This window comes from Gavialis gangeticus, unplaced genomic scaffold (genome assembly GCF_001723915.1).
Source record: "Gavialis gangeticus isolate Ggan-Ray unplaced genomic scaffold, GavGan_comp1, whole genome shotgun sequence".
NCBI lineage: Eukaryota > Metazoa > Chordata > Crocodylia > Gavialidae > Gavialis > Gavialis gangeticus.
In genome coordinates, this window is record NW_017728995.1 from 29,102,388 (window position 1) to 29,115,390 (window position 13,003).

Sequence of the window (13,003 nt, forward strand, 5' to 3'; positions counted from 1 at the left end):
GACGCCACAGGTGGGGGATCTGGGAGAAGATCTACGTCACCGGTGTCTGGGTCCCATCAGGCAGGAAAGGCTGATGCCAAGTACCGCTGCACTGTCTACCCTCTGTGCCACGTCGATGGGGCAGCAGCATCTTGAGGTCAACGGCATTGAAAGCTGCCAACTGAATGACAGGAGTAGAGACGTGACCTATACCACCACTGGGACGATGCTTTTGTTTTCGGCCCATGAGCACTGCTTTTGTGTTGTGCCCTCTCTGCAGCCTGGTCACAAAGCACCTAGGACACTATCACGTGATACTGGAGCTATTGTTTGTCCATAGTTTTTTGATGATTTAGCTTAGAAATCAGAAGCTGAAGGCAGGGCACGTGCTGGTGAGATCATTCAGCATTTCTGTGCGAGGACTACCGGATCGTTCAGCAGCTGGCAGGTTTGCCTCTCCGAAGTACTAAAAAGCAGTTGTTCTTTCTTGGTTTCCACCAGCTAGCAGATGTAAGGAACATTTCTCTGCTCGTGGGTTGAATGTTTCCAAAGGCTTCCAATGCTTCGTTGTGCGTCATAAACTAGAAGTCCATCAGAGTGGTGGGGTGGTAAATCCCATCTGTCCATTGCCAGGGGTTTTGCCCTGGAAAGCTCATGATGTGTCCTGTGGCCCGTTGGTAGGATGAAGATAAGGATTCCTTGGAGTTGGTGGTTGGATCTGACGTCGGGATTATGCAGCCTACACGGGTTAGTTGGTTTATGGTGCAGAACAGCTCTGCCGGCAGCGGTTTTATGGTTGTGAGGGAGGATAAAATGCTCTTGCGCAGTGGCACGGCCTTGTAAGACGTCTTTGTGCTGTTGACAGATGGACGTGGAGTGGGTTTTACACCCGCAGCAGTCTAGCCTTGCACCCACCACGTTCCTCACCCGAGACCGTCTGTGGGCAGTCTTGGTCAGTATAAGGGCAGAGGGCTGATTGAGCCAAGGATATTAACGGCAGCAATCAGTAGGCAAGTTTACTTCTTCACCAGCTTGCCACCCCTGCTGCCTGGCTGCTGAGTTTAGCCTTCTCTGCTGAGCTAAAAAACTTAAAAGAATTACAATTTGTCTTTCAGTTCCCTAATGAGAAGGAAGGCAGACCACAATCTTTGCCTAGAAGAGGCAACGGCTTCTTCAGGACAGTGGGAAGTTATGATAACCAGGGATACAGTTATCTCATGGGGAAATGGAAAAAAAAAAGTGGCTTTTTCCTTTTAATGGGGAAACACAGATTTTCCACTTTTGCAAAGAGCTGTCTGCAGGCTGGCAGAGCTCCAGCCTGCAAGGGGCTGGGGGGAGCGGGAGGAAGGCGATTAGGCAGGGGGCTCCATGTGCTTGTGTGCACAGACACATGCGCAGGGCGGCCAGGAGCCTAGAGAGCAGTTCCCGCAGGCGAGTCTGGCAGTGGCGAGGGGGGATTGAGGGAGGGATGGAGTCATGCAGGGCTGGGGATGCTGCTGCTGCCCAGCGCGGGTGGTGCGTGGGGCTTAGAGCCCGAATACGCAGCTGCAGGGCCCCGGCTGAGCATGCGACAGGGCTACGGGCAGCTCATCCAGCGGGACAGGGGGGCTGGGGCTGGCTCCCCACCGCTGCGCGCAATCCTGGAAGGGGCAGAGGAGGCACATGCCCCCCAGATTTGTGCACGGGGCAGCTGCCCACTGCAGGCTCGGGCTCCCCACCCTGCTGCCCTCCCCCTCCATGGCCCAGCAGGTGGCACCCAGCATGGCAGGGCAGAACAGGGCAGGGAGGCTTGTGCCACCATTGGGAGCCCTGCACAGCTACGGTGAGGCACCACCTGCCTGCCCAGCAGCATATGCCAATAAAATTTTGTGTTCAGTTGATACCTATATGTATAGAGAGAGAGAGAGATAGTGGCGCTTCATTTCAATTGCAGCTCTGAGGTTGTTTAATGAGAGAATTTGTGTTTTTATCAGAGAATTTGTGATTTTTAAACAGAGGAAACCAGGATCCCTGATGATAACCTTCATTTCTATTCTGAGAGCGATGATCCGATCCACCACGCGCCCAGCTGAAGGTCTTGGTCTGGACACTATATGGCTTCCATGGGTCCCATACGGATGAGGAATCCAGACAGCGTGGTGTCGCCTGGGTGTGCAATACAGTTTTGAGAAGGATGAAACTGGGCGGTTATGGCGCTGCCGGACAAAAGATGTATTAGTTTATCCATGGAGTCTTTATCTGGAGGCTTGAGGCTGGAGCGGGAGATGATGGCTGTGTCACCGTCTCCCTTTCCATTCTCCCAGGATCCTGCTCAGTTTATATTAGGCAGCAGGCCTCATATGCATGGTAGAGAGCCTCATATGCATCATGACGACAAATACGTTTTAAAAGTATTAACAGCCTGCTTACACTAATACAGAAAAAAGTGTTAGCTTATGTTACACACACACACATACTTGTATGGGCCAGCAGAACTACAGAGGGGCCCAAGGTGGTTTTAAACCAGGTGGTATAGATGCAATGAAGGTCAGAGGCCTCATCCAAAACCAGATCAAAGGTGGTCGTGGGCTTGTGAGTGGCCAACCTCGCATTCATCATTACGAGCTCTTTATCTGTACGACAGCACTTAATTAAAGACTAGATTATGTCTTTATGTAAAAGAGGGGGGCAGAATTAAAGTCCCACAGGCTACCTAACCTCCCTCAAGTGTTTTACTTGCAACCTTAATCAATGTTCTTTTAACTGGATTAGGCTATGCGTGACCTGGTCTATTCTGCTAATCCAGGATAGGGATAAAAAGCGTAGCCTGTCTACCAGTATGGATCTGATTCCAACTGGCGTATGAGTTGGTCATGGAGATGGAAAACGAAGAGGGACAAGAAGACAGGGAGAAGATATCCCTCTACCTGGGACCTCTTGAAAGTATATTAGCAACCTTTCACAGAAGTGGGGCGTTGCCTGCTGTGGCTCCTCTGCCTTACCTGCGGTAGCTAAGGCTGTTGTGTTTTGTGTTGCACCTGGGTTAACAGTAGTTTTACAAACAGTTTAGATGATGGATTAGCATAGGATAGCTTTAGGTAGGGATGCTCCTGCCTCAGGCAGGGGGTAGGACTAGATGACTTCTGGAGGTCCCTTCCAGCCCGACTCCTCTCTGATTTCTGTGATCAACAGGAAAGAGAGAGACCTGAGGGTGGTGGCAGGAGGAAAGAAGGACCGGAAGGAAGGAGAATGGGAAGGAGGCTACAAGGATTGAAGTGGACCCCTCTTCACCCGCCCAGCCAGATCGTGCTTGGAGGCGGCCATCCCATTATGTGAGCTATGCTGGAATGAGACAGTCTCTCCCCACCCAAACTGGACCTTGCTGGGGTGTGACAGTTCCTCCTTGCCCCTCTGCTACGGGCTGAAGTGGCTTGCCTTCTCGCTTCCCCGTCTGGACCGAGTTGGATAAAAAAAGAGGACAGAAGGTGGCCCGTGGTGAGCAGGCAGAGGAGGACGTGCCCTCCAAAGGGCAGGACATCCCTCAGCTCGACAGCTTCTTAATCAGGGGAGTAAATCCCATGCAGATGGGCTCACCCAGCTGCTGTGAGGCTCCCATGGCAACTGTTCTTCTGCCTTTTGATATTAAGCAGCAGAAAGTGCACCCGACAAGGATCTGTTAATCCGCTGATGCCCGAAAGGGAATAAGGTGTTCCACCGAGCTCACGTGGCTGCTCGGCCTTGTGATCCAAGGGAGGGGAGGACAGCCTTGTAGCTGGAGAACAGGCTTCCCCTAACCCACGCTGCAAGGCTGCTCACAGCCTGTATCCCGTGGGGGATGCTCGCTCCTGGGGAAGCAACCTGGGGCGCCCTGAAAGAAGGGGGGTTTTAGTGCCAACATTGCAAGCAGAGCTCTCCAAACAGGCCGCTTCATCCAGCGGCACCAGAACGACGTTTCATTGCAACCCCCCCACCCCCATGGTTTTACGCAGCAAAACGTGCAGCTTCCTGCCCATGGGGGAAACGATGAACACCAACTTCCCCCGTGTGAAAGTTAGTCAACAAATAGAGAAAGCTCGTTCTGCCCAGAGCAAAAAACAGCTGTTTTCCTCTAAAAGCTGAAGCGTGGAAGGTGACAAGTGCGGGACAGGAGAAAGTTCGGCTCCTGCTGGCATCCAGCAGTCAAGAGAGAGGGAGAAAAAGAAACTCTTTCCCTTCTGTCCATCCGAGAAGGCCCGCGCCTCTCTCTGGGCCATCTACGCTCACCAGGCGGCAGTGAACCCCACAGCTCCTCTTCGCGGGCGCGGGCTGCCCTGTTTCTGGCTCTTCTGCCAGGGCCGCTGCGGTTTGGCCGAGCTGACAGCTCCCTCTAGTGAGAAAATCCACCCCTCGGGTTCGCAGAGAGCCCCGGGCAGCTGCGCCCAGTTTCCATTTCGCTTCTGACTGTTCAACTTTCTATTCTGACGACGAGCAGTGGGCGAGGACAGGACGCCTGGCCTGTTCGGTTTCAAAACAGCAAATTCTCTGGTGAAAACCCGTGTCTTTCTGCTATTAAAATGAAATGCCGCTATCGCCAACGCCGTGGGCCCCCGCAGGCTGGGGGCCATGGCGAGCTCCCGTTGGCGGCCAGCGGAGAGCTCCTGCAGGTAGCTGTGGGGGGCATGGCGAGCTAGGCCCCGCGGCCGATGACTGCCTGCAGGTCACTCGGGGGTTGCGGACGGCCCGCGGACGCTGCCGGTGGCATTGGTGGCGGGGGGAGCTGGCAGTGTCGGCGGCACTTTTTGCAGGGGGTGCACCACCACGCTCAGAGGGTGCACGTGCGCCCGCCTGCACCCCCGACGCGTCGCCCATGGCCACTATATCCATCCGTCGATCCGTAGGCGCCCGTTGAGCGCGGTGTTTTTCTGACATATTTACAGTGTTAAAGGAATTTGGAAGCCTACCAATGCCTCACTCCCTGTAGCACCAGAGATTTCAAACACCTATACATTTGGGGGGAAGGATCATGGGAAATCAGAGCCCCCCCACCCCCTTGGGTACAACACCAAGCTGCAGCCATGGTCCTGCCTCTGGGCCACGCCCCCCAGCAGTGGGGGCGGAGCCTGTGACCCCTCCCCCATCCAGGCGGGAACTGCCGGGCAAGCCGGGGCCTGCCGGTCGCGGGATCTGGTGGTCCGGGGCCGGGGCAGGGCAGGGCACCGAGCAGTCGCACAGGAGGCAGCCCCGCAGCCCGGGTAGGTGCCTGGGCAGGGAGCAGGGCCGGTGGGAGCAGCGCCCTGCCCTTCCCCGAAAGGCCTCGCCAAGAGGAAGTGGGCAGCTTCCCGCCTCGGCCCGCGCGCTGCCCCTAGCCACAAGCCCTCAGGGACAGACCCCCGCACCCACGCTTTTTTCTAGCGGGGGAGGTCGCGCGGCCTGGCCCCAGCGCCGTCCTGCCGCCCCAGCCCACTCCTCCACGGGGACCCTGGGTTTCTCGTTGCGCCAGGGCCACCCTGGCAGCAGCCCCGCAGGGCGTTTCTGGAGCACAAATCCTGGAGAACGGACGAGGGCTGTGGGTTTAGGGAAAACCAGAGCAGTCCTGCGCCCTGCTAGCCTGTTTCAGCTGGTGGAAGAGCCTCTTTTGCTTAGAAAAGCGGCTCCTTTCAATTCCCTGGGCGGGGGGAAGGACCCCCAGGCTCCAGCCCCCTCCCCCCTCCGCTTGACTGCAAGGAGACATTCAGAGACCCAGGAGAGAGGGCATTTTGTGCCTGAAAGCTGCCTAACATCCCCCAATTATGCAGCTGGCCCCATGAAAGACGCACCAAAAACCCCCTGGCTTCTCGCCCATGCTCTGACCATCTGCTACAACAACACCCCAGCCCCAGGGACATTCAGAGTCAATGGCCCTGCAGGTTAAAACCTATTGTTCCCTGAAGGGCCCTGGATGGCTCTGCAAGACAGCAGGTTTGCTGGGCACCAGGTCTTAATGTGGTTGAAGGAGACAAGTGTGTGAGGGGGGGAGCAGGGACCAAGTGTGTGAGGGGGGCAGCAGGGACATCGCTTTTCTTGGCTACAGGAGAGGCACAGAGGTCATTGCTGGGCACGGGTGCCATAGCTGGTCTGCGCTTGGGCGTGCATGTCTAACTTCCTCTGTGTCCACAGAGTGTGACCCCCAACGCTGAACAATGGGGCGGCCCCGCAAAGACCCTGCCAGCGCATCGTCCCCTCGGCAAGCTGCAGCTGTCCCCAAAGCGACCCCGGCTGCACCTCGTTCCTCCGCCTCATCTCAGGCCAAGGTGACGCCGGCAGCCACCCGACCGAAGAGCGCTCCAGCTGCCAGGAGCGCAGACAATGGCCGGAGGCAGCCAGAGAAACCAGGCAGAAGCACCGCTGTGAGCAGAACCAGGCAAACCTCATCCCAGCCAAGTGTCACGGCAGTGCACGGCAGCGACGCGGGAGATGCCCAGAGTAGCTACAAGGCATCAGAGAGGAGCCCTGCAGCGACAGGGAAACCTCCCTCCACCAAAGGAAAAGCACCTGCCAGCACCGAGCCCTCCTACCCGGGAAAGAGCCAGTCCAGCCGCTCTCAGGCCATCTCCAAAACCCAGGATGAGGCCAGCAAGTTTCCCCGCCAGCTCACGGAAAAAGATATACAAAAGGTGGAGGAGGAAACCCGGGGCCAGCGGGACAACCCCAACTGGTACGAGTGGCGGGAGAACCGCATCACGGCCTCGGTGGCGCACAAGATCGCCAACAGCAAGTTTGTCAACAGCAAGACCTCAGAGGTGCCCCAGTCTTACCTGAAAGCTGTGGTGAGCTCGGGCTCCAGCGTGCAGACACCGGCCATGTCATGGGGCATCCAGAACGAGAAAGTGGCGGTGCAGGCTTACGAGAAGCTCAAGTCTAAGTCGGGCAAGCTGGTGAAGGTGGACGACTGCGGCCTCTTCATCCAACCTGGGAAAGAGTGGATCGCGGCCAGCCCCGATGGAGTCATCAAGGAAGCGGGTACAGGGAAGGTGCTGGGGCTGCTGGAAGTCAAGTGTCCCTACAAGCACAGAAACAAGACGGTCAGCGAGGCCTGCAAGGACAAAGACTTCTGCCTGGAGAAGGAAGGGGACTCCTATGCCCTGAAGAGGAACCACGCCTACTTCACTCAGGTGCAGTGCCAGCTGGCAGCCACGGGCCTCAAGAAGGCCGACTTCGTTGTTCACACCAACAAGGAGACGGCCATTACCACCGTGGACTTCGACAAGGCGTACTGGGACAAGACGGTCCCCAAGCTGGAGAAGTTCTACACGGAGGCGGTGATTCCTTACCTGGAGGAGAAGGGCAGCCCCTCGGTCTGGGCTAAGGAAGAGTGAAGCGGTAAGGATGTGCTTTCACCAGATGCCACGATGCGTGGGCCAATGCCCTCTCCTGCCCCCGGCCCCAGCTTGGGTTGTAGTGCTAATAGAATAAAACGTGGACCTGGGTTTCCATCGGTCTTGGCTTGCTCCGATTCTGCACCAGCGAAGTGCTGCAGGACCCCGCTGAGACTAAGCTCTCCGTGGTCAGCTTATGAGGCCCGCGGGGCAGGACTCGCGTCCGTCTCGGCCTCCACAAGGCTGCACACCTAAGCATTAAGCACGGTTCTGCCCCAATTGCAAAACATGGCATTGGCAATTCCTTGGGACTGCACCCTTCTCTCAACAGACCACCCTACCTGGCTGCTGGCAAACCCCACCCCCACAAAAAAAAAAAAACGGCCTGTTCCCAAGCCATCATCTGTTTCTAAAACTTGGTACCAGGACATCAGACTCAATCTCTGACAAAAACAGCATTGCCTTGTAATCAAGCTGGGCGTGGGGTTTGTCAGAACTGAACTGGCAGTCTAGTCCTTGGAGTCCCCACTCATCTCGCAGCTCTGCCAAACATCCAGGCTAGGATTGCTACTAATGACCCTAATCACATTGTCTCATGAGTAATTAAGTGCCTTATTGTCACCTTCAGCCCAGCAAGTATCACCATGTCCACCATCTTTGTGGCTTTGCCATGCCATTTCCTTAAAAGCTTCAGCAACTAACCGATTCTTGCCATTACTACTAGGCTTCGGTCTTCCACATACCCCTGCTTCCAGATCTCTTCAGGCTGCCTGCAGACTCAGGAAGACACAGTAACGCTTAGAAGGCTAATTAAGCAACCAGGAAGTCCCCAGAGGCTTCTTTGGAAAGAAAGCTTGTTTCTTTGTGGCTGGCTGTGCCGAGTGTGTCACGGTACGTGAAGCTGGCTCCCGGTTTGGCATTGTTTGTTAATTGAAATGGAAACCCCAGTGTCAGAATAAAACGTTTGCTTTGGGCAACTTGTTTCCGGTCATCTTTTCTGGAGTTAGAAGTCATCCTGGGGGACGGGGTAGAGGGGCTTATTGGCGGGGACCAGCGTGTGCTCACGGAGAGCAGTGATAATGACCCACAACTGAGGAATGCTGCCATTTCCCGTGCCATCTCCACACCCAGGGTAGCGGGAGGCCATCAACAACCCCATTGTGCTTCCCAGCGAGTGACAATGTCCCAAACTTCACCCCAGCCCCAGATCTCTAGAAGTCCCGTCTCCGACGGCCTTTGTCCCACCTGTAAGCCAGTCCCAGAGTTCACCTGGCAGGTACACTCCCTACGCTCTCATAGCCTTGGTTTTTAGCGCCCAGATGACGCACTTACCCGGGACACTGTCTCAGCCCGTCACTGCTGTAGCATTTCCCCTGCTACTTCATCGGCTCCACGCCCTTTGCTAGTCATTCCTTCCGCCGTGCAGGGAGGCTGGCTCTCTTCCAAGTGCTGCAGGCAGACACTTGTTGCACCCACTAAAGAGTTTACTTCCCTTCTCGTGCCTGCATCTTTCAGGATCCGGCAAACCCTTGAGAGAACTGCTGTCAGAAGAAAAGGGCCAAGCCCCGCACCACTCTCCCCTACAGCAAGGAAGGGGACTTCCCCTGAGACCCACAAAACCGTGACAAGGCCATGGGGGCTATGGCAAAGATTCTTTATTATATACACCTCACTCCAGCCACACTCCACAGGGCACAGACCAGAAATGTGCTATTTTACAGATCAATAAAAAGTGACTAAAAACTAGAAAAGTGTAAAGCACTTGAGGGCCTCGGCTTCCCGCAGCAGGAGAGGGGTGCAGAGGAGTGGTGGAGCCATGGGGGAAGCGGCCCCTGCTCTCCCCACAAATGGTCCCATGGCAACCAGATGTGCAAGTAGGAAAGATCCCGGTTTAGAAACGGGCCCGGCTTTGCGGCGTTGGGGTCCTTTCGACCCCCGCCCCACCCCGCAGGGAGGCCCAGCACGGTTCCTCGAGGTACAAGAGGCAGAACAGAAGGTAGAACCACGGCTAAAGCCCCACGTCTCCCGTGGAGAAGCACACACAGCACAGAAGGCACATGGGTCTGGGTCTTTGGAGCGGCGGGAGGAAAGGAGCAGAACGTGGGATCCAATACTTAGTGCACGCGGACCCCATGCCGCCCACAGTGAGGGTGACAGAAAACCAGACATCCTGCCAAGAGACTTGAGGGCTATCCCATCCAAGGGCAGCGAGTTGCATAGAAGATGAGACTCAAGGCACAAGCCCCCAGTCTGGAGGTATGTGGAGTCTCACAGGTCCCCTGGGGAGGAGAGGGTGCCTCGCTGGCCACCAATATGGAAACTTGGAGGGAGGGGGCTGCCTGGAAGTAGAAACCTCACCTGCTTCCTACTCTCAAAGCTTGTTTCCCCGTGACCCAGCAAACTTTGGGGACAGAAGCTCCCCTTTCCCCGAGTGCACAAGGGAGCAGCCAAGGAAAGAGACTGATCCCAACCCTCCCTCCCTCCACAAAGCTTGCTAGCCCCTTCCCAGACCCCCCCAGCTGCATGCCGCTCGGCTCTTCTGCCAGGAATCCCTTGTCCCTCTTGCCCAGGGACTCCAGTGCAATTGGAAAGTCCAGGCCGGGACCCCAGCCGACAGCTTAGCAACAATCACTCAGTAATTTCTCTAAAAGTGTCTGCTTTACAAATTATTTACAGTCTCTCTCCTACACTATTTACAGTAACTGCACACTGCCCCTTCCCCTACCCCGGAGCTGGCAACTTCGCTCAGATCAGAGGGACCAACCCCTCTGCAGACTCTAGAAGAAACAGGTCTGGGGACGGGGGCACGTCAAAGCTTCTTCGGCCCAAGCACCTTGAACACAGCACCTGCTGAGACTGGGTCTTACTGGTTAGGTCACCGCCTTGCCGCAGGCTAGGCAGACGAGGGGGCTAGGCAGACAACCACTTCCCTGCACTCAGCGCTGCTTGAAGACACCCAGCCCAGAGCCGGGCAGAGGGGACAGCTCCCCTTCCCCACTAGAGCTGCCCCTCCAGGGCCCCAGAGCAGGAAGAAGCTTCTGCTCTAGTCTGGGCTTCATCTGCTCTGTTGGAAGAAAACTTCGGTCTGGGGCCATCACAGGACACCTCTCACCAGCCCTGCAGAGACTTAAACAGGCTGTCAGGGCCAAGGAACAGGCCTGAGCTGCAGAGAGGAGCACTCCACTGAGATAAGGGTCACCAGCCACCACACCACACCACACCACACCCCAGGGGAACTATTTGGGCTAGGTCCTTCCAGGCTACCGGGGGAGGCGCCGAGCCGTGCTCCAGTCGGAGCAGGGTTGTCTGGCTGGCCTCGTGCACTGGCTTCTCCTGTGGGCCCCCCTCAGCGCCTGCAATGCAGCAGTAACTGCTCCCTGAACTCCACAGCCCGGGGCGGGGAGGAAGGTGGTTTCTCCTGGAGCCAACCAGGTTCCTGGTGCTGGGAGCGCAGGGGCTGTGTCCAGCACAGAAGCTCCCCTGCCCCAGCAGTGCAGGCCCTCCCCGACAGTCACCGGGCGTTGATTGTCTAGCCAAGTTGGGCTGCAGTCTTAGAACGACGGGGTCCCCACGCCCTCGCGCGCGGGGACCGCTCAGTCACAGAAGCGCTTGCGGGGCACCGTCCGGGCCCGGTTCGAGCGGCGGATCTCCTGCTTCGCGTCGCGGCATCGCTGGCAGATGAAGACCTCAGGCACGTTGGACTTGCGGATCTTGGCGCAGGAGAGGTGGATCCAGGTGGTGCACTCGCTGCACTCGATCATGGGCCGCCCCGCGAAGGGCTTCAGGCAGAAGCAGGTGATCAGGTCCCAGGCGTCATCCTCTGGCGAAGGAGAGACAGACCCCAGTCAGACAACGGTGCCCCCGCACGCCTGATGACTTGGACGGAGACAGCGAGGGGGAGGGGATGCAGCGTCCCAAGGGAGCAGCTGCTCCAAGGACTCGGTGCCGACTCCCGCGCGTAGTCGGACAGCAGCTCCAAGTCAAACCCCAGCCCCTTCCAGCCTGGCCACCCTCTCCACGTGCCCAGCCCACCCGCCGCTGGAGGCGCTAGGCTCTCGCTCACCTTCTGCTTTGGTGTTGGGAGCCGCTGTAAATTCCCCTGATGGCTCTGGAACAGAAAAAAGACATTTAGCTTGGCTCAGGGGGTTCCCATTACATTCCACTTTGGTCAGGCTGTTTCCTAGGCTGCAGAATACGGCCCTTGGCCCAAAGGAAAGGGAGATCCCGAGCCCCAAGCTACTCCACAGCACTCCCCATTTTTCTCCAATTATAATGCCCCTTCTGCCCCACTCCCTCCACAGCGGTGGCCAACCTGCACAAGGGACCCGGGCAGAACAGGGAAGGGACAGGCAGCACAGGGGCAGATAGGCCAGGGAGCAGAAAGCAGAGCAGCACAGCAGGCAGGCAGCACAAAGCAGGAAACAAGAAGCAGCAGCAGGTGAAGCAGCGGAAGGGGACGGGAGTGGCACTCGGGGAGGATGCAAGTCTGGTGCATGCCACACGTGCCGGAAAGGCAGCTCTCCGGCCCCAGCGCCAGGCTCTGGCTCCAGCGAGCTCCTCCTGCAGGCAGGGATGGCACAATGTGCCCAGCTAGGACAGAACAACCCAGGGCACTGCCTGACACCACGAGAAAAAGCCTCGCCCCGTGCAGCCCGCGGGCTCTCCCCGCACGAGCTAGCTCAGGAGCTTACCGCGAGGCTGGGAGCTCGCTCCGCCCGCGTTGTCTGCTGTACTGCAGTCCGAGGCGGTCGAAGAGCTGGGGCTGCTCCCCTCTGCGCGGCGCATCTCCTGCCGCTCCGGTTGAGGGTCGCCGCCGGCTGGCGTCTCCGTCTCTGGCGCACAGTCTTTTTCCTCCTTGATAGAGGCCTCCGGGACGGATGCGAGCTGGAGCTCGCCAGCCGGGCTGACGGGGGACTCCACGCACTCTTCCTTCACGGGTGGTGCCGGCCCCTGCGGCGCAGCTGGCTCTCCCCGCTGAGGCCGGGCGTCCCCCAAACGCTGCGTGCCTGCCGGTACCGCTTTCTTTTCCGTTTCCCGGTCTAAAACGAGCTTCTTCACAGGCGGTTTCTTCTTCTTGGGTGGCTGGGGCCGGGCACTGTAGAAGCTGGGGGCGAAACCGTGGCAGCCGAGGAGCAGGCTGTCCATCCCCCCCTTGTGCCTGGCGCTCCTGCTCTTCCCGTCGTCCGGCAGGACCTGGCACTCGGAGTGGGACGAGGCCCAGCTGTCACTGTCCTGAGTGCTGCCCGTGCTGTTCTGGGGGCTCATGCTGCCGCCGAGGGTCCAGGGCTCGTTCTGCGGAGGAGACGGGGAGGAAAAGAGAAACTCCGTTAGCCCCGGAGACCGCGGCAGCGAGGGGAAAGAGGAAGGACGGAGCCGGGAGGGCGCACTGACCTCTTGGGGGTACGGGATGTAGCCGGCGTAGGCCAGCACGAAGGTGCAGAACTGGTTGAAGTCCTCCACGGTCCTATGCCGCTTCTGCGGGGGCTGCAAGGGACAAGGCTGCCGGTTACGCCCCCGGCCCGGCCCGGCTCGGGACCGGGAGAACGGCACCGACTGCAGCCAGCAACCAGCGGCGCCCCGGCAACAAAGCCAGGTAGGGGCGCGGCCCGCCCCCGCGCGGCAACGGGACACGTGCGGGGGGGCGGCTCCCGGCACCGGATCGCTCCCAAGATGGCGGCCGCGCCCGGTCCCGCCGCGGGGTCAGTGCGGGG

At 58.1% G+C, this 13,003-nt stretch overlaps 2 protein-coding genes across 3 annotated transcripts in view; one reads left to right on the forward strand and one right to left on the reverse strand.

Moving 5' to 3' along the window:
- Window positions 1-5,096: 5,096 nt before the first annotated feature.
- Window positions 5,097-8,265, forward strand: LOC109288051 (protein FAM71E2-like). Of its 2 annotated transcripts, none has more exons than XM_019503396.1 (2): window positions 5,097-5,189; window positions 6,094-8,265. In XM_019503396.1, exon 2 carries the CDS (start codon window positions 6,117-6,119, stop codon window positions 7,290-7,292), a length of 1,176 nt encoding a protein of 391 aa, XP_019358941.1. In that variant the 5' UTR covers window positions 5,097-5,189; window positions 6,094-6,116; the 3' UTR covers window positions 7,293-8,265. The 2 variants fall into 2 exon arrangements, with proteins under 2 accessions (XP_019358941.1, XP_019358942.1); XM_019503397.1 differs by having other exon boundaries at window positions 5,120-5,193.
- Window positions 8,266-8,930: 665 nt separating this feature from the next.
- Window positions 8,931-13,003, reverse strand: part of LOC109287759 (PHD finger protein 13-like) — a 4,514-nt gene continuing 441 nt past the window's right edge. The window contains exons 2-5 of the mRNA XM_019503048.1: window positions 12,684-12,845; window positions 11,984-12,584; window positions 11,356-11,400; window positions 8,931-11,112 (exon numbers count right to left, since the gene is read on the reverse strand). Of these exons, the coding sequence (XP_019358593.1) occupies window positions 10,886-11,112; window positions 11,356-11,400; window positions 11,984-12,584; window positions 12,684-12,845 (1,035 nt within the window). The 3' untranslated portion in view covers window positions 8,931-10,885. The remainder of the gene's footprint in view (window positions 11,113-11,355; window positions 11,401-11,983; window positions 12,585-12,683; window positions 12,846-13,003) is intronic.